The 27,452-nt window shown below is 35.7% G+C and overlaps 1 protein-coding gene across 2 annotated transcripts in view; it reads left to right on the top strand.

Moving 5' to 3' along the window:
- The window catches only part of WDR72 (WD repeat domain 72), a 133,162-nt gene that overhangs the window by 50,126 nt on the left and 55,584 nt on the right, over nt 1–27,452 (top strand). For both annotated transcript variants that reach the window (XM_026104757.2, XM_026104758.2), the window contains 2 exons: nt 19,300–20,114; nt 24,363–24,454. In XM_026104757.2, the coding sequence (XP_025960542.2) occupies nt 19,300–20,114; nt 24,363–24,454 (907 nt within the window). The remainder of the gene's footprint in view (nt 1–19,299; nt 20,115–24,362; nt 24,455–27,452) is intronic.

Raw genomic sequence — 27,452 nt, 5'->3', positions numbered from 1 at the left:
ATATAAAAGTATCTTAAGAATGGGACTTCATTGTTTGTTCATGTTTATCACTTTTTATTGATGAACTTTGGGAATTCTGTTCTTTGCAATAGACCAGCGGAAGTCATATCCATTGATTCTCAACACTGTAGATCATAAATACCTTCTTGCAAGTATGGGATAATAAAAAATGTCTCCTTCAACTCACAAGTGCATGAAAAACAGCCTTCGAATGGTCTCTGGCCTTTTAACTTCTTGGCTTTATTAACTGTAGTGCCTGAAAAACTGTTTTTCCAAAATTTTGTGTGATGCAAAGGACAGCTTAATCCAAGTCCTGGTTCTGAATTTCCTAGTCATCTTTATTGTACTTGCAAATTTAAATATACCTTTGAGTTCAAACTGATGGTTGTTTAACTCTTTATATTTGTCTTTGACCTTTGACTAACCTTAGTCTGATTTCTAAAGTTCTTTATGATGCCATTTGCTGAAAAGTCTTATTAGAGCATAATCCTGCTGAGCATCTTGTGGGGCAGATGGTGCACGAATTGGTCATTGACACAGAATCTGATCACACTGTTAGTTTACTAAAAGGAATAGTTTCTTGCGTTTTAAAAGAGGAACAACAGAAAAAGTTGTCTTTGCAACATAGTTTTGGTAATCTCTTTTAAATTGAAAATTGTATGAATTTAATGAAGTGATTGGAAAGAAAGTTTGCTACCCATGAAATACGAGGAACGAGGTTTTCGTTGATTGTGAAATGGGAAGTTTAATATGCTTTGTGGATTACTATGATTTTAATTTGGAAGCAATGTCACAATAGTGTGGCAGGAGAGTCATAATAACATTTGTAGTACATTACTTGATCAGACATATCTCAGCTGTTCTGATTTTGCAGTAAGATATCCATTTTCATGTTTAAACTTTGTTCATAAATTATCTCGTCCAGATAAAGATTTTTATTAAAAGAAAATGATAGCCATAGGAAAGTCTAAAAGTAACTACCAAAAGAGCTTTTCTTTCTTTCACCTTCTCTTTTTACTTTTTCTTTTTTATCATTGTTGTAGTCACATTATTTTAGTCTAATACCCTAATAAATATTTAATTTTGTGTCTCCATATGAAGATCTGCACCTGGAAAACCACTTCTGATCAAAAAATCCTTGATCCTTTACAAGCTGGCACTTTTTCCCACTTCCATCGCTGTTAGAGCATGCTTTGTAGATTGGGCTGGGAGAGGCCAAAGGCTATACATATAATGTGTAGGTGAACCTGGTAAAACTGTGACAATGGAGGGCTCCCTTATAATGCTATTCCAGTAAGCAAGCATGCACTGCACCAAGGGAGTGTGGAGCTCTAGGACTTTTTATAGTTGGCACTAGGAAAGACTTGTAATGAAGTCCACCATTTTTCTTAGTTCTTATTCAGGATACATTTTAACTTTTTTAGAAGTACTGTATTGACTCTTTCTGGTTATTGTATTAAAACATTTTGAGAGAGTCTCCTGAAATCCAATTGCATGAAATTAGTGGGAGTTCTATGGATATCGGTAGATTCAATGTCATGCTATATTTTTGTGAATAATGACCACACTGATCTAACTAACACAGAACTTTTAGATTAACAAAAGATTTTATGTATGTATGTGTTCAGTATTTCGTTATCAATTTGTTTCTTTGGAAAATTGTGCTTTAGAAATTTAACAACATACTGTATTGTTTAAAATATTTCTATTTTACTAAAAAATAATTGGGGCACGTTTGACTTTTCCTTTTTTCTAAAGCATTGCATATCAGTTTTTTTCCCTTTTCTTCATTTAACTCCTGACTTAACATTAAAGCATGGAATGTTTAAGAAGATTTCAATTTTAAAAGATTTATGTAATAGAGAAAGTCAAAAGTAGGTATTCTGTCCTGTGGGTTTTTCATTTGTAAGTGATCCTTATTTTGTACAATGAGGCAATCCACTTGAAGATGGCAAGCAAGATTCAGCACTGTATTTTTAATATTACTTTTATTACTTTATTTTTTATTATTATTGCTGTATTTAAGACAAAAGTGTCTAACAGGTAATAGTCTCTTTATCCTTAGAAGAAAAGAGGAAAAATATCCTCACGTAACAGTCCAGCTTCAAAGGCTTTCTTTCAAAACATTTGTCATCATGTAAATCACAGATACAAAAGCAGAATGCTTTGATTTCATGGTGTTTTGGCCATTTTAATTCTTTTATTGTGCTGCACGTGCCAGTGGGAGTACCAATAACGGACGAGTGTGACAAATGCAGTTAACACAAGATCCATATTAATGTTGTCAAATTCCCTTGATATATTTAAGCAGATTTTAATTATTTTCAACACCGAAAGACCTGAAATACATAGCTTAATAGTTCTTCAAGAAAGCTTTACTTAATATGTGAATGTAAAACCTCTCATAAAAATGAAACTTTTATATTGGCCTTAGTCATTGACATAGGGTATTCATCAAGTCAGCAATTTGTGTGGCAAAGTGCCATTTGAATAGTGTATTGTTAGAATACTTATGGTCCACTTGACAAGGGCTCTTGCTGTAAATAGTGCAATTTGACTCCAGCTGTTAAAGAGTGGCTTTGACAGCAGCCAAATAGAATGGAGATGCTTTACTGCACCGCAGAAAAATCAATATTAGGTTCTTGTTCATAGTAACCTGTTTTTTCTTTTTTGCAGATTTATACAAGACTATCCAGAGTTTATGTATGAAATTTAAATATTATTTTAAAAGTTGCTCTGTTTTATTTTCAGGTTAATACAGGTGACAAATGTTGCACGTGTTTTAGTAAACAATAAGACAGTATTTTGTGGATATACATAAACACTGGCAATGCAGCGTTATTTCAACTCTCTAGTTTATATGGATGGGTATTAGGATGTGGATGTAGAAGTTATGTGACTAATGACAAAAAATGATCTTTCCTTCCTATCAGTATTTCTTTTTCTTTTTATAGTGCTCCTGTAGTATCCCTGTCAATTTTTTAAGCAGTTTTTTTAAAAGCAGTTTTCTTTGTTGTTTTCCCTATAACAGCCCCCACAGATGTTGACAATCTGTAGTGCTATTGTAGATTTTCCTGAAGCATAGTCTTGCTGGTGCTGAACAGCTTTCCAGCAGTATTCACTGACACAAGGTTGCTATGATACCTGGCCAGTAGCAATAGGTATTGAATCACTGGTCTTAATTACAATAGACTACACACTAGATTGTGTGCTTATGCTGGTTTTTTGAACTAGCTCTCATTATATTTTTAAGTCATAGTTATTTTTTGAAAATTGGGGCTGTGTAAAAGACTGCTTTAAAAAAAAAATTAAATGCTTCAGCAGTTCATATGAAGATTTCATTGATCCACATAAAAAGCAAGTGTTTTCCTGATGCTCTAGAAGCCTTTCCCATTAGAAAGTTTCCCAGCATTTTAGTTTAAATAATTTGGATGTGAATGCGTTTATCATGCACTGATATTTTCTGTGATTTAATGTGATTAAACCTTCTGTATAAAGAAGATTGAGGAAGAGCAGCTTATAAAATTTGTGCAATTAATGCTAGACCAAATGATCTATATTGAAGTCCTTGGTCTGTTGAATTATCCTACTGAGAAGCTGGACCAGAAAAAGGAATTCATTGCTGTTTTTCATATCTGTGTGGGTAAGACAAGACAAAGATGAAAGGGAAAAGTATATTTATTTGCATATGAACAATTATGGGAATCTTAGCTATGTTTATTGCTTGATACTTCACCTTCCAATTTTTTAGAATGTTGATCATTGAATATTGAAATATAATGGAGCATTAACATATGGTACAAAAAGTAGTGTCAAAATACCTGAACAGCAGTTTACAGATCTGTAGGAGGTTGTTTCAGTTTGAGTAGTCATTACAAATAATCATGACCAGCGTAGTTGAGTACCTGTTACTCTAACACTTTATTAAATACATTTAAACATTTTAAATTGACATAACTAGTGTTGTTTGTTCTAAACCACTACTTATTTGCTTATGTAACAACATATATACTCCTCTCTAAACAAAATCTGCATAGGCAGGAGGCTTCTGAAATGGAGATCCTTGTTCAATGTAAAGCCAGAGTTTGTTTTTATAATTGCTTAAAGCAAGAAACAAGCAGATATGCAATAAAATATAAATAAAATTAATATCAACTTTGTTAGGCTGTAATGTTGCTGCACAAAATAAGCAAAATATAAATGCAGACTGTAGGACAACAGAAGTTATTTGTTTCAGTGAGGTAAAGGATGTAATTTAAAAATAAAATTCTGAATGGAAGCCTGGAAAAAAATATTACTAGTTAAATCTTACTGATGAAAAACTAATAGCATAATAGAAATGAGGTAAAAGTACAAATAACAAATAATGCTTATCAGTAAGAAATCAGGAGCAGTACCATAAACCATGAGGATATTTCTCCTGCACATTGGTAATCTTTATGGTGGTGTTTCCAGGGTATTTCTGTGCTTTTACTGGGATTGGTGCTTAGAAGCTATGTTGAATAGGGTGATAATAAAGTGTAATAGGAAAATGAGCAACGAAACAAAGACCTCAACATGTATCTCCCATGACTTGGAGATAAAAAACAATTCAATAGTATGTTTTCTGTGGAATTTAACAGTTATGTATTTTGTCAAGGAACCAACATGGTAACATGACTACATTGAAGTAGTTGCCTTATGAGATTAATTTGGTGCCAGTTAAAAGGCCTGATCCTGAGAGATATTGATAGCATGAACTACATATCATCTTTGCTGAAAGTCAGTGTAGCTTTCTGAATCAGTCCCTCGGGAATTTCTGTTGACTTCAGCGCTCTCTCCGTTCATTTCGCCAATTGAAAGTGAAAGGAGGAAGCTGCTGTTGTGATCTCATAGCACAATTTACTTGTGCAGATATAAACTAACACAGGTTGCGAGACATCTGAGTAAGACCTACCTGTTTGTTGTAACACTTCAGACAGTTTTTATATATATTTCTGCAGTTTTTTCTATGACATTATATTGAAGATGGCTTAAAATATTCATTTTTCCTTGTCTAGACAACTAATTAGATCCCATGTTAAAGCCACAGGACTGCTACAGGAGCCTTTTACCAGAAATAATTCTGAAGTCACTATCAGTAGTCCCCGTGAAGTATTTTACATTGAAGAGCCATTTGTTGAAGCTAACAGCTGTTACTAACTTCTTTACCTTCTCACATACCTGAACTGTCATGCTGCAATTCCCTCCTGTTTCTGTGACTTTTTAAAGCATCATTCAGTCATTCATGTCTGATACTCAGATCTTCCTTATATTGAGGGTGTCGTCAAATCTTGTGCCATTATTAAGTTCCTCTATGACACCTGTATCTTTTTATACCAAGGATGTTAATAAAAATAATAGACTGGCACAAGACTGAATATTGGGGAACTCTGCAGACAACATTCTACAGCCAATTTCCACTGAAACACAGCACATTTTCTTTTAGCATTTTTCTTACACAGTTTACACTTGTCTTTATTCTGTTTTCTTTCTTAACTAATATTTCTTATGTATCAAATGTGCAAAAATGATCAGGCTTGTAATACTGTATTTCTTCTGTCTAAGCTAATCAGTAGTCTGATAAAGAACAGCATCAGGTTAACTTCCTTCCCTTGAAAACTGTAGCAAAGTTTCATTTGTTTCTTAGTGCTTTATCTTCAGTTTTTACCCTATTGAAGTACTTATTATCCTCCTTGTTCTTCTCCATTTGTGACTATTTCTTTTTATTTTCTTTGTGTAAAATCCTATGCAGTTTGAATTTTACGATCTTTTATTTTACCTTTACAACTTTCTAATCTCCAAGATGTAGTTTCCTCTGCAGATCAGCCTAATTACTATTCCTTGTAAGTGCTCTACTTCTGGTATTTCTAAAATTACTTATGACAAAGAGAAGGATGCAATTTTGACTCTGTATCTTTGCTGTATGTGCAGGGATGTTTTTGAGGATTCTTCACCACTCATGACAGGAAGATGGTGGAGTCTTTACACTTGTGATAACAATGTTCTTTTGTATTGTAAACATTTCAGCTTCCTGACGTTTTATATATAGTTTCTGATTCATGTTATTTTAGTGAAGAAAAAAATATCAGTAGACTATAAGAACCTTAAGCTTATGCCCTCACACCTATTCAAAACAAAAAGGGTAGTGGCTTTTGCAGAAATACACTGGCAGTTTACAAGCAGTTATAGAATTGAGACTTGCAGGGCTTGCAAAAGGGTTTCTTCTGAAGTTGATACTGAAACTTAGTCTGAAAAAGAAAGACTACTGTCTGCCAGTTTCCTTCTGGTAACTATTTAATTGAATCTGTCACCACAGCAAAATATCAGAAATATAATACTAAGCTAAACCCTGGTCAAGCATAGCAAATACAGCAGCTTCATGTGTTTTTCAAAGTATTAATACTCAAAACTTACTGTTTTCTGCTGGTCAGGTTTGGTTCTCGCGCTACTTCTGGGAGAGACAAATCAGCCCACCAGATATGTCTGAGAATATTCATTATCTTCAAATATTGTCGTCTCTGAAACCCAGGCAGTTTTACTGCCTTGAATAAGATTACACAACCATTAAGGAAAGCATAGTATGATGAAAACAATGGGTTCCACAGGCTCAGCCGCTGTCCTGATCCATCCTAGACAAGTTCTATTAAAGAAGTTGGAGAAAACTTAGCTTGCCTATTCCTGAGATTGCAAGAATGGAATTTGCTAGGACAGCAGTTTATTAATATTTAAGAATTAATTGATTCGGGAGTGATTTACACTGAAAAGGAATCCCACATTTGTTGTCATTTAAGAGAAAGCCACTTGATTTCTAGTAGTTTTAATCTGGTCTAGCAGTTTTTATATTTTTATGTAGTATAGGTGGGATCCTTGTAATCCAATGTGAGAAATGCACTACTAGAGCAGCCCAGGACAAATATGTTGTTTCAGTTGGAGTCAGCAGCCAGTCATGTTTTGGTAACTTAATTTTTATGTCCACCAAACTTTTTTTATCACAAAGCAATGTTTCCATGCTTTTAACCTCCTTTAATGGTCATGTTGGCAATATCTCTAAGTAGTTCAACATTATTCTCACAGATACTCAGATGTTCATTCGTCCTGTAAGCTGTTGACTATAAAGTTCCCAAATCCATGAGACAGTTCTGTACTCTGTGGATTGCTGTGGTATTTTTTGTCCAGCTTATGATCTGAGAAACGTGAGAGATTTCAGCTTATGGCATTTCTTCCTAAGTGCTCAGTCAGGCTGGAAGCTTTTGCTAAGTGATTGAAGATTCACCTACTATTTATTTTGGCTGTCACTGACCTCTGCATACTATATATCCTAGAGATGTGTCTTTTCTGGTTAGAGAATTTACTCCAACTTTCCAGATAAGTTAGTGTAAAAAGAAGTAGAAATAGTATTCAAATATATAAATTAATAAGACTTTATATAGGTGCTTTTATATAAAAACACCTACACTTTCTTTCCCTCTGCGGTTTTCATAGTGCAGAGGCTGTCCATAATGTAGAAGGCAGGTCTGGTTTGAGATGAATGGATCCACAGTTCATTTTGATACTCCTTTTTTAATAAAATTAGAGAGAAGAGACTTTGTCAAAGGCATTGTATTGAGGTTCACCTTTCAGATAGGGTGTGCCCAGACAGTAAGTTGAATTCTAGAGCAAAGCAAAAGTTCATGCTGTTATATATTCAAATATTTTTGTGGAAAACAAAATGTAGATTTGTTACCTGGCATTGAAAATTAATCTGAAGAATATTCTTTGATATCAGTAGTGTTACGGTATGACTCCAGAAACACTTGTCTATGTACCCTTACATTTAATCCAATAAAAAGTTAAAGTTCAGCATTTTTGATGGAGAGAGAGCTAGTGTGAACATCAAAACAAAGGATGAGAAACTTTACAGTTTTCATATCAGTCTTCATTAAGCAATGTGTGCTAACAATTTTCCCTAAACGATTATCAATTTCTTGAGCCCAATAGATCCATCTGGCCTACAGTCTGCCTGTCCACTGGTCTTCCATTCTTGATAAAACGGTGGATTTATTCAGTTGATTGGTCCATTGTACTACTTGTACTTACTTTCATCACACAGCTTGAGCGTGAAGACTCCTTCTTGGCCTAATTACTTTCATTTTGCCACAGACTTATCAAAAGTGATGCTGTGATTACTGGTCAAAGTGCTGTGAAGAGACTAGTGTTCTCCACTGGGATAAGAAAATTAGTGGTGCTAGGGAAGAGGTTGCCTCTATTTATGTTGCAGTTAAATTGATGGACAAACATTGATGCAAGGTTAAAAAATATTGTAGGCATTTCTGTGTGGGAGGTGGATTCCAGTTCTGACCTGGACATCTTCAGTAATACAGAGTTATTGTAATGAACAGTGTAATGAAGGAAATGTAAGTTCAGTGCACTTTCTTTAAACCAATTCATATGGAAAAATTCATCATGAGTTGGAATTTCTTTGTGACTGCATTGTACAAATGATGAGGGTTCAGGCCAGGTGTGAACTGGCCTGTGAAAGTAAACTGGGACACCAATGTTGACTCCAGGCATTTGACACTTAGTTTTTTGTTTTGCCAGTACTGATGTTTATAAAGGGCAGATGAATGTGAGAAGTCATTCATTTACTTGCTCTGAAAAAAGAAAAGCACAGAGAATGTTGACTTGAAAGAAAACTCCTGTTGAACTGAAGAAAACTTATAGTGAAAGGGCTATGGGACAATTATTTGCAGGATATGGATGTAGACCACAGACAGGAACAATGAGGAGTATTCAGAGTTACTAAACGGTAAGCACCATCCTTGCTGCCTAACAGCAGGTGAGGCCCAGGTTATTCCTACCTTTGCTACCAAAAGTTAAGGCCATGCAAAAATTTAAACGAACATTTGGAGATGCTAGTCTGCTGCTACTGACTCTAGAGAAAGCCTGTGGCATGTGTGGCCCATGAGATTGCCTCAAGAGGTGCATAAAGTTATCTGGAATTAATCTGAATCCTTTTTAGTTAATGAAGAAAAATGCCTCTTCAGCAATTAAGAGAAAGATTTAGACACCCTCTATTCCCCCCCCACACACACACACCCTTAAAGAGATCTTATCTCTCTCCTTTGGCTAGTAAGAAAACTAAGTAAGTTCCTGAAGTTAAGCAATATGAATGTCTCCCACTATGGGAACACCTTGACTCTATATGATCCTCGTACTATGCATAAGGCCAGCATTGCTTTAGAAGGGGTAGGCCTTTAACCTTTTCCTGTCTGTGCCAACTTTGGGAGGCTATAGCTACTTTTAGTGTTAGAAGCTATGTGCTCCCTAAATTCATGAAGCTGAAGCTCCAGGAGATAGGCTGGGGCAGATAGGGGAAAGTGAGTGTGGGATTTGTCTGTAGAGAACTCTATTGGATGAGAAGGTGCTTCTGGTCTTTATGTGACCATAGCTGATAACTTGCATCCTTTCTCCCTATGCAGAATCTTTAAGAGATGGTGTTTATGTTGAAGAGCTGTTTCAGTTGTATCCCTACGGTTTGTAACTATTTGTTTATTAACCAAATGCCTTTTTGCCCATATTCTGAATTGTTTTTCATTTCAGATGGGCAAGAAAATGAGCTATGCATTTGCAAATAATGGTGAGTTTATTGTCAGCGAGACTACTGTGAATGTTTGATTGAATTGAGGTGGTATTAGAATGAAGGACTAGAGAAAGTCTTGGGATGGTATTGCTATGAAATGTCCATTGCCTTCTGCAAAAAGGACTTTACATCTTGAGGTCTTATTCTGCTGAATGCTGAGCCAGGCTTAAAAAAAAAATAAAGTTTTATCCCATTCATTCATCCAATTTGTTCAGGTATTTTTAACCCTAAACTTTATTAAGCCTGTGTAACATTTGTTACTTACGGTTTTGAACTTAACCAGGCAGGTCTGCTGATGTGATTTAGCTCATACAAAAGGCCATTCAGTGTTATTGTTGAACAATAAGAGATTGTTTTTCAGTTGTAAGTGCATAAATATGATGGTATGACCACATTTATATCTAATTATTACCAGTTTTTCAAAGCTTCACCCAGGGAATATGACACTTGCTGTTTATTAAATGTAGTAGGAGTAATATCTTGGTGCAGTATTTTAAAGAGTAAGGGATTCCACCCTCCCCCCCCCCAAAAAAATTAAGATCAGAGAAATTTGAAATGAAGATCAGAGCCTTCTCTGAATGCTTTATGGTATCTAATGGTTTATTCCTCCACTGAATGATTTGTCTGACCATGTGCAGTATGCTTCACTACTTTTTGTGAGCATCATGGTGAAAGGTTGGATTATGTTTTCTTGCTCTTTTTTTTTTTTTTACCAGTTAAAATAATTAATTTAGGTTTTCTATTATTCAGAAGTGACTTTGTGATAACTAGCCGTGTAAATTAAATCAAATTTTTATATTTTTAGTTTCTACAAAAAACTACAATTTACCAGTAGATGAAGAGGTGCTGTATTCATAGGATAGATTTAAGATGTGCTATTTGAAAACAGAGATTTTTGTGGAACTTGCCAGCAATATTTTATGCTCATAAACCAGTTTGAAGCCCAAAACACAATTTCATTTATCTTTATATTCTAAGCTTTATAGAGTCAGCAAAAGTGTCCATCTGTTCAGCCGAGATTGCTTCAAATAGTGAGTGGTCAGAGAGACTTAGCTGATACAGGTCAAAGGAGCCTCTTGACCCTGTGATACTTGCCAAAGCAATTGGAGCATAGGGACTGATATACAGTTAGATATGGCTTGCTAACGCGATCTCCACTTTAATTGGTAATGATAGCAGGAATACACAGTAAAGTCATTGCTGAAAGAAAACAAAAAGTATCCAATATAGTAATTTATTACCAGTCAGTGGGTTTCACGCACGGGGTTGTTTTACCCCTGCAGTGGTCAGAGAAAGCAAAAAGGTACTCTAACACTTAACTGAAAATGGATGCCCTGCTGCTATCAGAGATGCATGGTGGTCAAATGATTGCCTGTGCCATTAGCTTGGTAATGTTTTCTCTATTGTAAACTCAGCTCCCCATGTTCTTCCTGTGCATCAGCTGCAGATTGAAGGCTTTCTCGTTTGTCTTCTATTTGTGCTGCCAATCATCAAGCTGCTGTCCACCAAGCACATTTCAAGGAGGCAATCTTTTTTTTTTTTTTTTTTTTAAACTACTATTGACTACCATCTCCAGCAACGCAGGGCTCAGAGGATTTAGAAATAAATTTAATGCTTTAATTTCCACTGTGCCATCCATTTTGTGCATTGTTTATGTATTTGTTTTGTGAGACAATTTCATGAGACAATTACAAGTTTCTTATTTGTGCAACATATATGTCCTGCAAACATGTCCCCTAACATAATTGTTTCTCACATTTTGTATAATATATGTAATGTTACTATATTTGTTACAGGGGCTAAAGAGAAAAAGGTCTGTGCAGATAAAGCCATTTACAGAGCTATTCCATATATTTGTTCAGAATCAAAAAATATTTATCGCTTCCTGCCAGCAAGGACAAAGCATCATGGGGAATAGAAATGAGCTGTCTTTAGAAATGTAAGTTCATGTTTAAGACCCCTAGATAAGGTAGCCATGTTGCTGTTTCAGTTAAAGCAATTTTTCCAGCTTCTTGAAGTAAATATAAGAAATGGGATGGGGTAGCTGACAAGCTTTTACAAGGAGCCGTGTGTGACATCATGTTTATTTTTAGAAGCCTAGAGCCAGCAAAATGATGGGACCTGATTCAGAGGGAAGCTAGGAGCTCTGAACCTCCACTGACATCCCAGCGACAGCCATGATGGAAACTTAGAAAATTCCTAGCCCTCAATAAATTTTGAGTGGTAAATTCTACCACCCCACCCCCTTCATTTCTATGACTGAGGTTCTTCAGCTTTTTGTTTAAAAAACAAAAAACAAACGAAAAACACTATTATGGATGTTGATTGCTGCAGAGGTACAGACAAGTAAATGATGCAAACATAAAAATTTTACAGAATTTGTCATCTTTGTATTGTAATTAAAGGTCAGGTTACAGAAATGACATATGAGAAGTTGAAAGCAAATGCATGTTAATTTCATTGAAATAAATATAGTGATCTTGTATTCTAAAAAAGTTCATTGTAGTATTTCAGAAATTATGATATAAAGAAACTTCTAAAGACAGACTATAAGTTGCAGTGGTGTTAATGACTACATTGTTTTTTGCTTAAAAATAGTTGTGTGAAAGGGTGATGTGTCCTTTGTTCACAGGTCTTCATTGAATATGCATACCTATGTGCAGACCCAATAGGATGGCGATATTTAACTGATCAGTTAGCAGATTCCTTTGTTATGTGTATATTTAATAATGAACTAAGTCTAAGATTGAAGGTCTACTGCTTGTGTCAAACTGACTTCTATTGTGTACTTGAATGCTGTCTTCCATTGGACATATATTAAGGTGACCTGTTAGGGGCCTATATTCTATTCTATTCAGTCAAATTAGAAAACTACAAAGCTGCCAAAAATCTCAGATGAATATGAAGAGACAGAACTTTAAGGGAAAAAAAAAAAACAGAACACTTACATGATGTTAATGAATGCATCTTCCAGTCTCCTTTGACAGTGCTTTGATTAAGCTCACCCCCTGCCAAAATCTGATCAAAATTTCACTCAAGAATAAGCTATTCAATTTTTGTCTTTTTATTGTGCCTTTTGGGGTGGGAGGCTAGGGAGTGGAGAAAGGAGAGGACTCATCTTTTTTCCGACTTAAGAGTTTCCTGTTAATGGAGCAAATCATGCTATCAGCAGAGAATATAAAGATAGGCAGTTGAAACCCATGAATTTTTACAAAAGTAAAGAAAATAACTAAAATCAGCAGAATAATTAGTGTATGCTGTATATAGCATGATGCATGCTGCAGGCACTGGGAACTTTCAGGCCAATTTTTTGTTTACTTTTTACACTATTGTTATGTTTGTGGTAAAGTGAGTGCACAATACATAAAGAAAGCAAAAAGTCTGTGAGAGAGTCACATCTCATACTTCAGGGCTTGTTTTACATACAAATTCATACTGCCCACGCAGTGAAAACTGAGCCTCTTCTTTTCAGTGGTATCAGAGTGAACTCTAAATATATTTTGAGACTGGTTTTTCTTCTAAAATCAACCGTGTGATTCTGCCACTTTGTTTCCTTTATGTAAAATGAACGTCAAGACCATTCTTGTCAAATCCATTTTTAGCACAAAACCAACAATAGAATGCATCTAGTAAAGAAAGTTGGTGTGCGGAGAAAGTACGTATATAGAGGAGTTCAAAAAATATGGGAATCCCTGCCAACTAATGGAAGTGTATATTTTAAATGGAATAGAGTTCCCAGAAAAAGTTAGATCCCAGTGGAAAAGGGTCTTTAGAGACGAGAAGGCAGCTAGGTAAGATAGCATTTGAATTGTACTTCCCATGAAATTTTTATGTGGTATGTCTGTCTAAAACCTGTTAAAGATAATAGCATGTATTGATGTATTTGGGGGCCAAAGCAAGGAGAGGATGCATCTATTTTTTTCCTCTTCTCCTCTCCCCTATAGAAAAGGGATTATTTTCTTTGGGTGCTAATGTGGTTTGATAAAGATTTGTAAAGGGTGAAGATCAGACTTGCAAATTACAAAGCAGGAATGGATTGCATGCCTGAAGGACTCAGTTAAAGTGTGTCTGCAAAGTTTGTTGCACTGGATTTTGTCTTGTCCTGGCTCAAACACCTTCGGTAGCAAAGCAGGGAGCTGTTACAGAAATGGAATTTGCCATGCATGGAGTGGAGTGTAGCCTGCCCTTTCTGAGTCTCCCTGATCCTGTTCTTCCCTGGATTTAGAAGGCCTGTTCTGCTCTGGTTCAATCACAGGTCATGCACAAGAGGTTCATGAGTCTCGGGATCTGACACTAATTTATGGCTGTAACTAGACTTCTTGCTTTTTTTATGAAGCTTACAGGCGAAAGCCTCAAAGGGAGCATTATCAAGCAATGCAGATCTCTCCAAGCAGTATAAATATTTTGAGTTTGAATTGTTAACAGGAATGGTACCAGCACACAAATGGCAGTATTTTGAACATAGGAGGTCTAGTCTCATTACTGAACTATTCAGCTTCAAATGGTGTTTTGTTAGTTGATTCTAAAAATAGTAAGCTATTTTACTCTGGGCTTTGCAAAAGCTTAAATTAAAAAGTTAAATATCAAATCCTTGTGAGATCATCAGTGTCTGTTGGGGACTAGCCAATACTTTAACTAAAATGGCTGACATTGCTATTGGGTTAATTTTGAAACAATGCATAAGTATTCAAAATAAAATTAAAGAGTAATTCCTGCTGACTTTCAAACAAAAAAAGTGGTAAGCTATATTACGACAATGAAAATCTGTTTCTAGTTCTGAGCGTGGCAATATTTACATTTTAATACAACTTTTCTTATTAACAAAGTTAAGCTTTCTTGGCTACCATAGACATCCTTCTGAGTGGTTCCTCGTTAGACTTATTGCTTGTGATGCACAAGAATGAGGTAGCACATTCAGCTTATTTTTACAACTGAAGTACATTGGGGCTTTAACCTGTATTGACAGTTCAGATTCCTATGCTTGTACAATGGCAAAGAGCACAAAGATCGGTTTTCCAAAATCTGGTTAAAATTACTAAACCAGTGAACATTTGAAGCTATGAAGGAGGATCAGGATGGAAGTCGTGTGACTAAGAATGGTCATACAGTTTGCTGTTTGTCTTCATAATAGCTTGCAGAAGCTGTATTAAAAATAAACAAAAACCTTCTTGATTGCTCAGCTAAATAATAGCAGTAGATGGAATATTGGTGATCGGGGAGGTCTATCAATGGGAAATCAGAACATCTGTTGTCTTATCAGCGATAACACTGAAGACTGACAATGGTAAATTAGGAAAAGAGCATGCCTCTTTATTATCTTCTGAAATGGTGATCATCAAAATCCGTAGGTTGTGCTGAATACACTGTAGTATGGTCATTCAACTTGCAGGATTGAAGGAAGCATTTGTGTATATTGTAATTGATTCACTTTTGACATGCACAATTTGAAAGTTACTGGACTAATGTAAAGGTTTGAATGGCTTGATATTTGGATACGTACAGTACTATCAGACAGCAATTTGGATTGGAAAAATAACCCCATGATAGCTGAGACTGAGTTGAGCAAAAATGGTCAGAAAAGGAAGAAAGTAGAATCTTGCGCCAAGTGAAGCCAGTGTGTCGACAAGAGGCCTCAGAGTTGGATCACGTGGTTGAGACAGGTCTTGCTTTGTTGCTGCTACTGGTATTAGCCTGATTTTTGAGACTGAGTTACTAAATTCTTTGTGTCCATTTCTCTATCAGGAAATGGAAGGTAACACTTATCCGTATATAGTGAGATGTTGTTTTTGTAAAGTACTTCTGGGAAAACACTGTTCAGAATGTAAATAATTTTTTAGCCACTTCTCAATATCCGTTGTCAGACAGTGTTCTGAGCTCTCTTTCAGTTTTATGGATTTCCTTCTTTTTCTGTCATCTTCTGTTACACAGAATAGTTTGTCTGTATTTCCTAAATAGTGTTTTATGTGTAAAGGTTTAGATGTCCACCTTCTTTCATTGGAATGAAATGCCTATGGCAGAAAGCTCAGATAACTTGGTAGCTGCTTTTAGGATCAATGTCAATAAGCTTTCATATCGCCAATAAACATTTATTGTGACTTCAGACACAGTAGTATCACCAGATGCATCGACAGATTGACATTGTCACAGTCTTTTCCTTTATCTGGATGCTGATTTTCCTAAGGGTTTACTAAATGTTAATCAACCAAATAAAAATGTATTGAACAGAGAAAATGAAAATGGTAGGCCAAATCATAACAATGGCTTCTGTTCATGTGAAAAGTAGCTTGTGACTTCCAGTGTCTGCATTCCATGGGCTCCTTCCTATGGGTTAGGAAACAGCATAATTGAAGATTAAAATAATCCTACTGCTTAGCTGCAATATATTATTAAAAAAAAAAGAAAAGAAAAAGAAAGGAATAGAAAGAAAACCTGAACAAGCAGTTATAATCTCTTACTTATGCCTCCCTATGGAGATTTTTAAAGAAGATGTATTTAGAGTGCATCCTCATCTGGTAGGAACATTATTCTCTAAATAACGTAAGGTCAAATTATATAATTACCCCAAATTAAATAGGCCAAATAACTTAGTCTATAGAAGGGCAAAATTTTTTCAATGTTATGTTATTTGTAACCACAATATTAACATTTGAAGGATAGTTAATCCTATAAAATCAGTTCCTAATGTAAAAGGAGTTAGGTAAGGAGTGTTCTTAAGAAAACTTGAATGCAGTCTTGACTAGTTCATCTAAATCCAGCTGTTATCCTGTTTACCACTATTTGCTGATGGCTTCTTTTAAAGATTGGCTCTTATTCAGCAGAAGCAGTTCCTACTTCATATTAGTGAAATATTTCTAATGAAGTTATCACAAGGAAAAATTAAAACTAGCAATGATCTAGCAAAGTCCGTAATTTCATGATGTGGAAGTTGGCACTGTTGCCTTATTGCAAAAGCACCACTGGGCTGAAAATTTGCTCCTTGATGCTATATTCCTACTGACATGTTCTTGCCTGTAAAGGTGAAATGGCTAGAATGAACAAAGTGCTGAGAGCATGGGCTTGTGCAGGACAAAGCATATGATTCCTAAGTGCTTTAGGATAAGGGCATAAGCATCCAAGAGGAATGTCTGCTTTGTGTCCTCTTTGAAGGGTACAGCAGGATTCTTATATAAGATGTTGTATCACCATCTCATGACTTAACATTACTGTTGGATGATTCTCATAGGGCCTTCATGGAGTGCCCCTTGGTAGTAAGGTGTGATTGTTGCAGTGAAAGAAGGTAGCTGCTCTTCTGCAAGCTTGTTTAGATGGCTTTTGTCTTTGCAATGGAAATTTATTAGAGTATTCTTAAACTCACTTTCATTTCGTTCAGTTTCGGATACATTTCTTTAGTTGCATGCAGAAGTATTAAGGTTTTTGCTCCAGATAGAATTGTACATTTTTCATGTTTTTTCATACCAACAGTGTCATAAAAGTATCGGTGACATGAATGTGTGTCAAGAAGAAGGTGTGAGATGACATCCAGAGGTTCCTTCTAGTAAACAGTTCTGTGATTTCTGTGATTCTGTCTAATATTTCCTATAGTAAAACAAAATTTTGAAAAATTCATCAAGCCCAGGGTTAACACTTATAAAGTATTTCAACTTTTTGCTTTGAAGTGATTATTTCAAACCTTCTTTTTATTTTATATTTTAAAATAATTCATCTTGAGCATTATTATTGCAGTCTCTTCATTAGGTGGTAGGTAGGTTTGTTACCGTAAAAAAAAAAAAAAAAAAAAAAAAAAAAAAGAAAAAAGGCTGATATTTTACAGGGCTCTTATTAATATAAGATCTTTCAGCTTTCGTAAGCCTACTAACTAATTCTGTGTTGCTGGGAATATGCAGGCACAGAGTGTTATATGGGGAGAAAGGTAGCAGGAATGTGCAATGTTCTTCTGAACTCGCAGACTTGTAGGAAGTTGGGTACTGAAATGGATCCGGACTGGAATACAGGATCTGAGGGAACATGCTGTGCATTTCCTCCCTGTAGAGAGTCTCAGAACTTGGCTGGCGCACAAGGCCAAAACAGAGTGTGGGTCCTGAAGAAATCGTGCTAAATTGGAAATGAGGGTAAAAGGAAGTATGCAGCGGTTTCCATGTATAGGGAAATATCCTGAGGGCTACAAGATATACTTTGGAATTTCGTTATCTTTACAGTGTGTTCATCCTTAGGATCTTGTTCCCACTTGCATGTGTCCTGCATTTATTCAGATGGTTTTATGTGAATATTTTTATTCATTCTTGTATTCTTGCTCTTTCCTTCTTTCTACAAGTTCTGCTTAAATTTTATAGATCGGTCATTCTCTATGTCCTAATAGAGACTATAATTCTGTCTGTCTTAATCTTCTCAAATATTGTATTCTTTCTGTATACTTAGATGAAATTGTCTCAGGTTCTCATGTCAAGCATAGATGTTTTCGACAGGCATTTTCGGGGGTAAGATCTGTGATATCTGTAAAGGGAGTTGATTTTCAAGGTGTCTAAACAGATTTCCTCCTCACGCTTAATCTACCTTATGCCTGGGATGTTGATCAAATCAAAATGGGTTCTAACCTTAAAAGGTATATACTCTTATTCTTAATGACGGTTGATCATTTAGAGAATGAAACTACAAGAATAAAACTAGGTAAAAAAATATATATATATAATTTTGAACTTGATTTGCAACTACTGATCCTGTACTGTAGTTCATCATGATTAGGTTACTATTGTCATACTTTAATCTATCGGTCCAAAGTTGTGAGTAACTGTAGCTGTTCTCAGATCTGCAGTTCTGCCAGATTCTATGAGGATTTGTAAACAGTTTTGTTTGGGTGTTTGTTAACAGCAGTAATGGTGGACATTTGTATTTATTCCAGTGCAGTTATCACTTCAGGGTGTGGAACTGAAATGCAAATCTGTTGCCTTGAATGGACTTTAAAATGGGTGAAGTAGTATGGGGAGTTTTAGAAAGATTCAGGTTGCAAATACAGTAGCACAGGCTCGAGTCAGATGATCACAATGGTTGTAGTAGATCTGTTGTTTTTCTCTCAGCTCTTTTCATTTAAGCAACATAACTCTATAACTGGAGATCTAATTATGTAAGTTCCCTATTGATGCTGACAAAGCGTATGTGACTTAACTCATAAGTTAGTAATTTTAGAATAGTTATGTATATTTTGAGGTGGCAAAAGGCATAGTCCTTATCTTAGACATATTTCGAATTGCTGCTGTAAGGCATATAGATTCTCAAAGTTTACAAAAATTTTCCATCACTGGAGACTTTGTATTTTTCAAAACAGCAGAATTCTTCTTTAAAACTTTCCTAAGAGCCCTTCAGTGACCTAGCAGAAGAAATATTTGCCTGGGTTTTGGCAAAGATGTAGGCAACTTATAGCATGGCTGTATAATCAAAGATATTAGGGAAACTGGATCCTAGTATTTAAATGTGTATGTGTCTGCCCTTATCTGATGTTAGGACCAAAAACCTGTTTCCTTACTATCTGAGAAATGAATAAAGATAATTAAATTGAAGTTAATGGAATTAATGGATTTGGCCTTTTTGGTATGCCACTCTCTAGAAAATTAGAAAATACTATGTGTTTATATTTGGATACATTATATATTATGTTTTTCTTTCAGCTGTCTGATACTGGCCACATGCAACAGTCCTTTACTGTTTTACCAGTTAAAACAAAATGGAACAATGTGAACTTTCATGTTCTCTTATTTGATCTGGGAAGACTTGTCGAACTTCTGCTGTCATCTCAACTCAATGGATTAAAGTCATCAAATTCATTCCACGACTTTGACACTCTACAAAGAGCCAAAAGTACTGCTGAAAAAAGGTCACTGACATTAAAAAGAAATAAAACTGCCGGCTCCATATGTCTAGTGGATGGACAAGTAAATACTGTTTGTGCAAACCAGGTCCATAGAGATAATAATGCAGTTAGGCCTTCGGAAGAAAGTAGTGGCATGAAAAAACAGAAGAAGATGAAGAGTTCAAGAAAAAATAGAATGCAGCCACCAGGAAACATTGATGTGAACATCACTGATACAGCTAAACTGCTTTTGTCGTGTCTCTTACCATGGGGTGTAGATAAGGAAATAGACAATCTTTGTGTTAGCTACTTAGATATCTTGAGGCTTCAGTGTCCAGTCTCTTTTGGACTTGTGTCAAAAGAAAATCACATATCACTAATGTTGCCAGGACGGAATTGTACTGATTGTGGTGTGCTAGAGGAACATGCAGTAATCAACTTGTTTTCAAAAAGAGTGCTTGATTTATCAAACAAGTACCTTTCTGCAACTGAAGGACAAACTGGAAAGAAGGATGGACCAGGCAATAATATTCATGGATCACAGGGATCAGAAACTGTATTCTTATTAAGCAGAATAGCTTTAATCAACAGGATAATTAACATGCCTTTGGAAGTCACAAATGAAATGGAAAGGTAAGAACCATTTTCTTATGAGTCTTTTCCTCCTTAATAGTGGTCAAAAATGGAAAAATATGAAAAATACTCATATTCTTAAATATGGGCTTATGCAGTGGAGTCTACATTCATTCTCTGGAATTTTCTTATAGGATGTTCTTTGCATGAATGGAGCTATAGCAGAAAGTTAAGTACTCTTCTGCTCTCCTACTTAACAGATGAGTAAACAGATGCAAGAAACTTTTTCAACAGAACTAGACTTGAATTGTCCAACTTCACACCCTGTTTTTCCAAAAATCAGTCTTTTCCTCTCTGTTGAAACTAAGTAGAATACCAAGGTCTCTTCAGGCACATTTTGAGATGTGCATAACACATTTGTGCTGTTTTAGCTTCTACTCCCTGTAAGCAGTATACTTCCTTTACCATGCAAACCCCAGGCTCCACAGATAAATAAAACATGACAGACAAGAACAATCTGTCCTAGTTCCGTTATCTGAAGTACAAAAAAACCCAATAATAATGACAGCTACTGGGAATGAATGCCTCATCAACCCCTGTATTGTGAGAACCATCCCAAATAATACTTACATTACTCAAAACATACTTCTTGACCGAATGCTTTTTCAGTATTAAGGAAAAAATAGCATGTTCAACATTATTTGACCAAGCCAAATAGAGCATACTAATCAGGCAATGGATATTGTCCATAGACTGTTGTTGTTCAGCAAACCCAAGTTGGTCTCTGTTTAGTATTTCAGTAATTCAGTGTTGTTGATGCTATGGCTTAGAGGCAAGAAGAGGTACAGAAGATATTGATCCTGATGATGCAAAAGGCTATGCATCTCCCATAAAGCTCTAGAAATTCAAGATATCTTAGGAGATGTGCAGAATCCTGCAGGGCAAACAAGTATTTCTCCATTACTTTTATTGCTAATCATGTTGCCTATTGGTCCATATGCTCTTATACCAAAGGATGTTTCTAAGATGCCATCTTGAATGTGAATTCCAAGGGAATGAACTTCAGTTGTCTTCAGACATCAGTATTTAAAAAAAAAAAAAAAAAGAAAAGAAAAAGAAAAAGCTATTCCAAGCCTCCTAGTAAGTCTAGGAAACAAAAAGGCGTGATGTACTTTCATGAGCTAGTTCTTTGTGTCTGAGTATTGAAGGCGTAGTTTCGCTAACTGAAATTTTTTTTGACGTCTTAAATTAAGACTGTTTTATCCATTGATTCATTCTGAATACTAATCAGTCACAGCTGCACAAAGTTGTACAAAGATCTGGCACATGATGTTGTGCAGGATGCAGTGACGCAGATGCTGATGGAGATGCAAAATTCTGTTGGCATCAGAAGCTACAATAATTCATAATGACCAGCCCAGCCACTTAGTGACTTAATTTTATAAACCAGTTATATATAAACAAAGGTATCTCACTCTCTACAGCTGGGGATAAAAGCTTTTCATATGAAGTTCCTTTTTTCCTTTTTTCCCCTAGGAATAAACATAGCATGAATAGGATTTTGCCTGTTCTCCACAATTTTGGAATTCAGCCTTCATTTCACCTCTTTCTCGTGCAAGTAATTGAGGCCTGAGAGTGAATTCTCACAGTCTACATTCATCTTTTCTTTAAATCTTTCTGTGTGTCTTGTCCTTATTCATTCCTTACTCTGTGTTCAGGGTTGGAATGAGTTTTGTTCATTGCAATAATGAATACTATAGTGTACTTTGTCAGATTAAAGGTTCAAAGAAACCACGCAGGTGCTGTTTTGTGCAGTTTGCCATCTAAAAGTAGAAGCATGTAGCCATGGCAATTTGCTGGATAGCTGGCATAAGTGAAACTGCTGCATGCTCAAGGGAAAAACTAAGTACTGAATGACAATTTGCTGCACCATTTGTGGAAGGAGTTAGTGAGACAGAGAGTGGAGGAGAATTTTTTTTTTTTTTTCCTGCCCCAGCAAGGATGCTTACAGCCCTCCTTCCAGTGTGAGGAAAAGTGAGAGGAGATCCAGCAATGAGCTGGAGAAATTGGAAGTCTGTGTGACAACTTCAGAACAGTCACTGTAAAAGCCAAGCAGATTACTTAATTTACAAGATTTAGGGGAGAAGGGCTGTTTGATCTGTGTTTTTATGACTTCCAAGGGTCCTGGCCCATTACTGGCCTCCTGAGTATTACTGCAGTACAAATAGCTCTTACTACTTTGGTTCCTAACATGAAAGATAAATGCATTCTGATCTCCTTTCAGTAGTTTATCTGTCAGCAGAGCTGTGCGAGTTTCTCAGTCCTGTGAAGGTTTACTTTCTATTGTCATGTTGGCACAAACCCGGGAAGCGTGAAGCTTTTAAACTTTTAAATGAAAACAGGAGAAAGAAGAACATCTGAACAGATTGTCCAGTGACTAGGACACTGAATATGTTTTTGGCTGATAGTCAAATCCCTGGCCACTTTGATGTTAGAGAATGGACTTGCATGTTTATTCCCTGCAACCCAGCACAGTGTCCTAACTACTGGTTTATAGTAATTTTGGGATTCCAACTTTCTTCTATTAGTGCTGGTCTACTTTGCATATAATACCTTGGGCTGTAGGGAGACATTGTCAATTGACTATAGCCTTGACCTGGGAAATGAAATAATAAAGTGTAAATCCCTGTTTGCTGGCATATCTTGATATGATTTTGCTATTACAGGAGGTTGAAAGGCTCTTTTGTAAATATTTATTTATTTATATATTAAAAAAATATATATGTATATGTAAAAATATATTTAAAAAAACCTGGAGAATCAGAACTGGAAAAATGCATTTGTCAGTTCATAGTCTGTTGGGCATTCTGAGATGAGTCTGGTATTTTCATTCTGACCAGAAGTTCTGTCCTTGTCAGAATGGGTACATATGTTTCTGCTTAAAGCATAGGGTTGACAGATCAGTGTTCCCTGGTGAAAAACATTTGGTTGGAGAACTTTTGACCAGCTCTTACAAGTTTTAAGCTAGTGGTTTTGATCAGCAGGTTTCAGGGTATTGTTTGTCTGTGAACTATTAGCTACCTGAGTAGATGAATTAATCTGTGGAATGGGAAATAGTGAACAGTGAATGACATGCTTTGACCAGATTATCAGATTACAAATCTGTCTCTAAAAACAAAAACAAACAACCCTCTCTCTCTCCCCCCCCCGCAAAAAAAACCCTAAAGCAAGTGGTTTTTTACAAGATTAAATATTTCACAAAAATCTGTTTGTTATCCAAAAAAGAATAAAGTATGAAAAACCTGACCCTAGAAACACCAGGAGTTGAGTTTCTGTGCTGTTCTTCATAAAAATGTTTGTAAATCTGTTATTTTTTGCAAATTGACCTGATCTTTAAAAGTAAAGGAAAATTGCAGTAAAATGTCAGATTATAAATGTGGCACAGAGTAGTTAAGGTATCCTTGTTGGCAAGAGCATCAGTACACGTTTCTGTAGTATTTATTTCATGGTCCAGACCTTTTTTACTGACATACCTTATTCCTTATCAATTTGTTCATGAAAAAACTGGAAGAAGCTAGCAGGAATAGAGCTTCAAAAAATTAGTTTTCTCCTGCTGCATTTTGAGATGTGTCTGTAACATTCCTTAAAGCTCTCAAGCTGAAAGCTTTCAGAGATATTTAGAATCTTAAAGCTTTTAAAATATTCTGAATTACTGTTGTTTGTAGTGAATTTGAAAGATGAAACATATTGTTTTAAAATGACAACTTACATATTTTTTTCAGGGTCACTATGGTGTAGTATTTAAAACAAATGTATTTATTTGAAATAGTACAAGGGTTTGAGGAGATTTTCCACTTCCTTTCCCTCCTCCCATATTCTTTCTTTGTCTTCAAGAGCTTGGCTCCTGAATGAGTCCCCAAAATTGCAGCCATTTGTTGAAGTCCCAAGTATTGCAATATTTTTTTTAAATGATTTGTCATCAAACTATCACAAATGCTTTGCAAATATGGTATTTTGCTTCAATTCATTGCATATGATTTTGTTTCTTTAATACAATATGAAAGTTAGCTATAATGAATTCTGGGCTAAATGCTAAAGCTCCTGCATAGGGACGGTACTGTTCAGCATTTGTGTATGTGTGCAGGTTTCAATGGTGAGGTGAATTTCAAGGGTGAAACCGTACAAGTGATTTTTGAGAAGAGACTAAATTAAGGTTCTTAGTAATTGATAGCAGTCACTATCTTAAAACAGATACAACTTTGTTGTAAGTATGTTCATTATTTATTTAATAGTTTAATATTCTTTTAGTCCACAGAAATCAGAGTCCGTACATAACAAGTGGCGAAATGTGGAAGCAGTCAGCTCTTCGTTCCCCAGTTTTTATGCAGACTTACCAAGCAGTGAGTATATGGAAGAGTGGTGATATTAGCTTTTTATGCTGTTACATTTTTGCACACATTTTGTTGATAAAGCACTCTTAAGCAATAGAAAAAACCTTGCAACTTACATTCTTTAGTTTGGAGGAGTTTCAATTATCAAATACTGAGACTAGACTAGTCCATTACATTTATCTGTAAATATCACAAAAGCATGTAAACAAAACGTTGAATGTAAAGTAATACTGGAATCAAAGACGCACTTTGTGTGATGGGAAAATACTTGGTTGCATTTCAAAAGACATTTTCTAGCCATCTGAAAAAAACAAATGTAATAAGACAAACATTGTCTTCTTTCTCCACCGTGTCTCCCTCAACATCATTACATGCCTGCCCGACAATATATACAATCCTTCAAGCAAACTGTTGCCTTAGTAATGCAGGAGTTATCTTGACTTTTCAATAACGCCCTTAGAGTTTTGGCTTAGGGCAGAATAAAGTAATCTCTTCACATTAACATCCCACAGGGATGTTCACCAGTCTTGGCCTGAAAGCCAGTCAATATATTTGTTTTTACAACATGCAACTAACCAAAAAATGTTTAAATAAAAAGCTAAACAGAATATGGATATTTGTCAGTATGCATTACCTAGCAAATATAGTATGTTCATATTGTAGTCTAAGTCCTCTCTAGACTGATGATACAAATTCTTTCAAGTCAAATCTTGACCCTGTACTATGTGAGGAAAAAAAGGTTATGTGCAAATAAGCCTTAAAACACCTATCTAAACCCAGCTTTTAGCATACCTTTCCTTCTTCATCTCTCCGTAATTGTAGAAGCTATGATGACATGGCAAAAATGCCTGTCAGAGGACGGAGATGGAACAGGAAATTAAAGGATTATAGACGCTGACTAGGTGAATGGCGTGGGGATGGTATAGAGGTGACTTAAAACATTGATGACACAAAAGTAGTTTTACTGGGATATGAGTTATACTACCTTAGATGCTTTAGGTCGTTCGATCCCATCTCCTAGTTCACGCAGTTTTCTTTTGGATTTACAAATTAAAATTGTATCTGAGCCATGCAGATCTCACAGTTACTGTAGGAATGAACACTTCAGCATTGAGGATGCACTGGGTGGCAAAGCGAAAAATGTTAGATCTTGATTCTCCTGACCTTTCTGGTCCTTCCATATAGAATTACACCTGTGGAAAAGTGATGGGAACACAACCAAATTAGAAGAGTAGCTTTTAATATTTTTTTGCATACATGGGACACAAAACTGAAGTCAAGCTGCCTTGTACCTGAACAAAGGATTAGGCTAGATAGTTACCGTCTTCGCTGCACTGTTCCTCATCACTGGGGGTACTTGCTGAAAGATCATTTTATGTTTAAAGTAGCCTCAGATTAGCTCTTGTGTCAGTTAGTAACAATCAAAAAGGTCATTATTTCACATCAGCATTGCTTCAATGATTCAGTCTGCCTTTATTAACATTTATATAGTCATTTACTGAATAGCATACCAAGCCCATTCAGACTACACTAGTGTATATCATTGGCTTCTTAATATGCAGATATCTGTGTAATTCTTTCAAACTTGAGTCTCCACTCCGGGAATCTTAAGTGGAGGACAATGTATTACGTGGTCAGAATACTTGTGAACTTGTTACTGAAACGCTTACAGCTGCCACTAACAATTCAGCTTCCTGTTTTCAAGATATGACATGACACTGGCATTCAGAGATTGTGTGAATTCAAAAGATCATACAACCAGTTTATGCAGCTTATGTCTGGCATCAAACCTTTTAGGCAAAGTACTAAAGTCTTATTAGTCTATTGAAGCACAGATGAGGAAGAAATGGACTAAACTAGCACAGCTGCCAGTTCAAAACCTTGCTTTTGAAAATCATCTGAAAAGTCAGGATAGGTAGTAATAAAAATCATATACAAATCTATCCATAAATAGAATTTATTTCATATCCACAAGCATAACCAGTGAGCCATTTTGACCATATGCTAATATCAGTAAGAGCAGAAAAGTAAATCATGCAGAGCTGTAACCGTGCAAGATGTTGTTCAGTGGGTTTTTGTACGGGCTGTACTGTTTTGAAGGTTAAAAAAACAAACAAAACCCACATATTCAGATAGTTTCAGAACTTGCATAACAATACCTATAGTTACACAATTGAAATTTGAATGTATTCTTAAAAGAAGAAAAATGTAATGTAATAGCTTCTGTAGCAGAAATATGCTCAACAGTTCCACTTGGATAGAGATGGACAGAACTTCAGATGCAGGGATTGGAGAGAGGGCAGTACCACATGAAGATGACTTCCTGATCTTGCGATTAAAAAAAGGTCCCTTTAAAAAGTGAAAGATAAATAATTTCATAGATCTTAAGGCAGAGGAGCCTGTTATGATAATGGATTCTTATCTGATGTATTGCAGGCTAAAATATTATTTCTAGATTCTTCATCAAATTGTGTTCCAACTGCAGGGTACCCAGCATCTCGCAGTAGCACATTTGACAGAAAACCTCAATGGTCTGCTTGATGTTTTATATGTACAGAATTTTAAAACTTCAGAACTCTAAAATTCAGCATGTTTGACCTGCTTATTTTATGAATGTACTTCATCACACCCTGTAGATACAGTTTTCATTAAAATCATGTAAATTCACTGCAAGCTAAGGCAGGAAACTTATGCAGAGCAGAAGTTTGCTTTTTTCATTTGAGTCTGTTTCTCTTTCCTCTTTTGTTGTTCTTAAAATGATCAAACAAGGGGCATTGCACTTTTATGTATTAAATATGGGAGAGGTAGCCATGGTTCTCTTTGTTCTAAACTGATTTGATTTCAAGTTGTTTTCAAAATGAGTATTTTTTAAAAAAGTTAATTATGCTTTCATACTTTGTTTTTTCATAAAACATGTCTTAGAAACTTCAGGTGTACCTTGTTTGGAAGATCTTGGTGAAGGATAGTGCAGAGAATCGATTCTGAAATGCCAGAAGACTTAGGCACA

The sequence above is a fragment of the Dromaius novaehollandiae genome, chromosome 10 (assembly GCF_036370855.1).
Source record: "Dromaius novaehollandiae isolate bDroNov1 chromosome 10, bDroNov1.hap1, whole genome shotgun sequence".
NCBI lineage: Eukaryota > Metazoa > Chordata > Aves > Casuariiformes > Dromaiidae > Dromaius > Dromaius novaehollandiae.
Note: the sequence above shows the minus strand (reverse complement) of the source record. Positions and strands in the feature narration are given on the sequence as shown.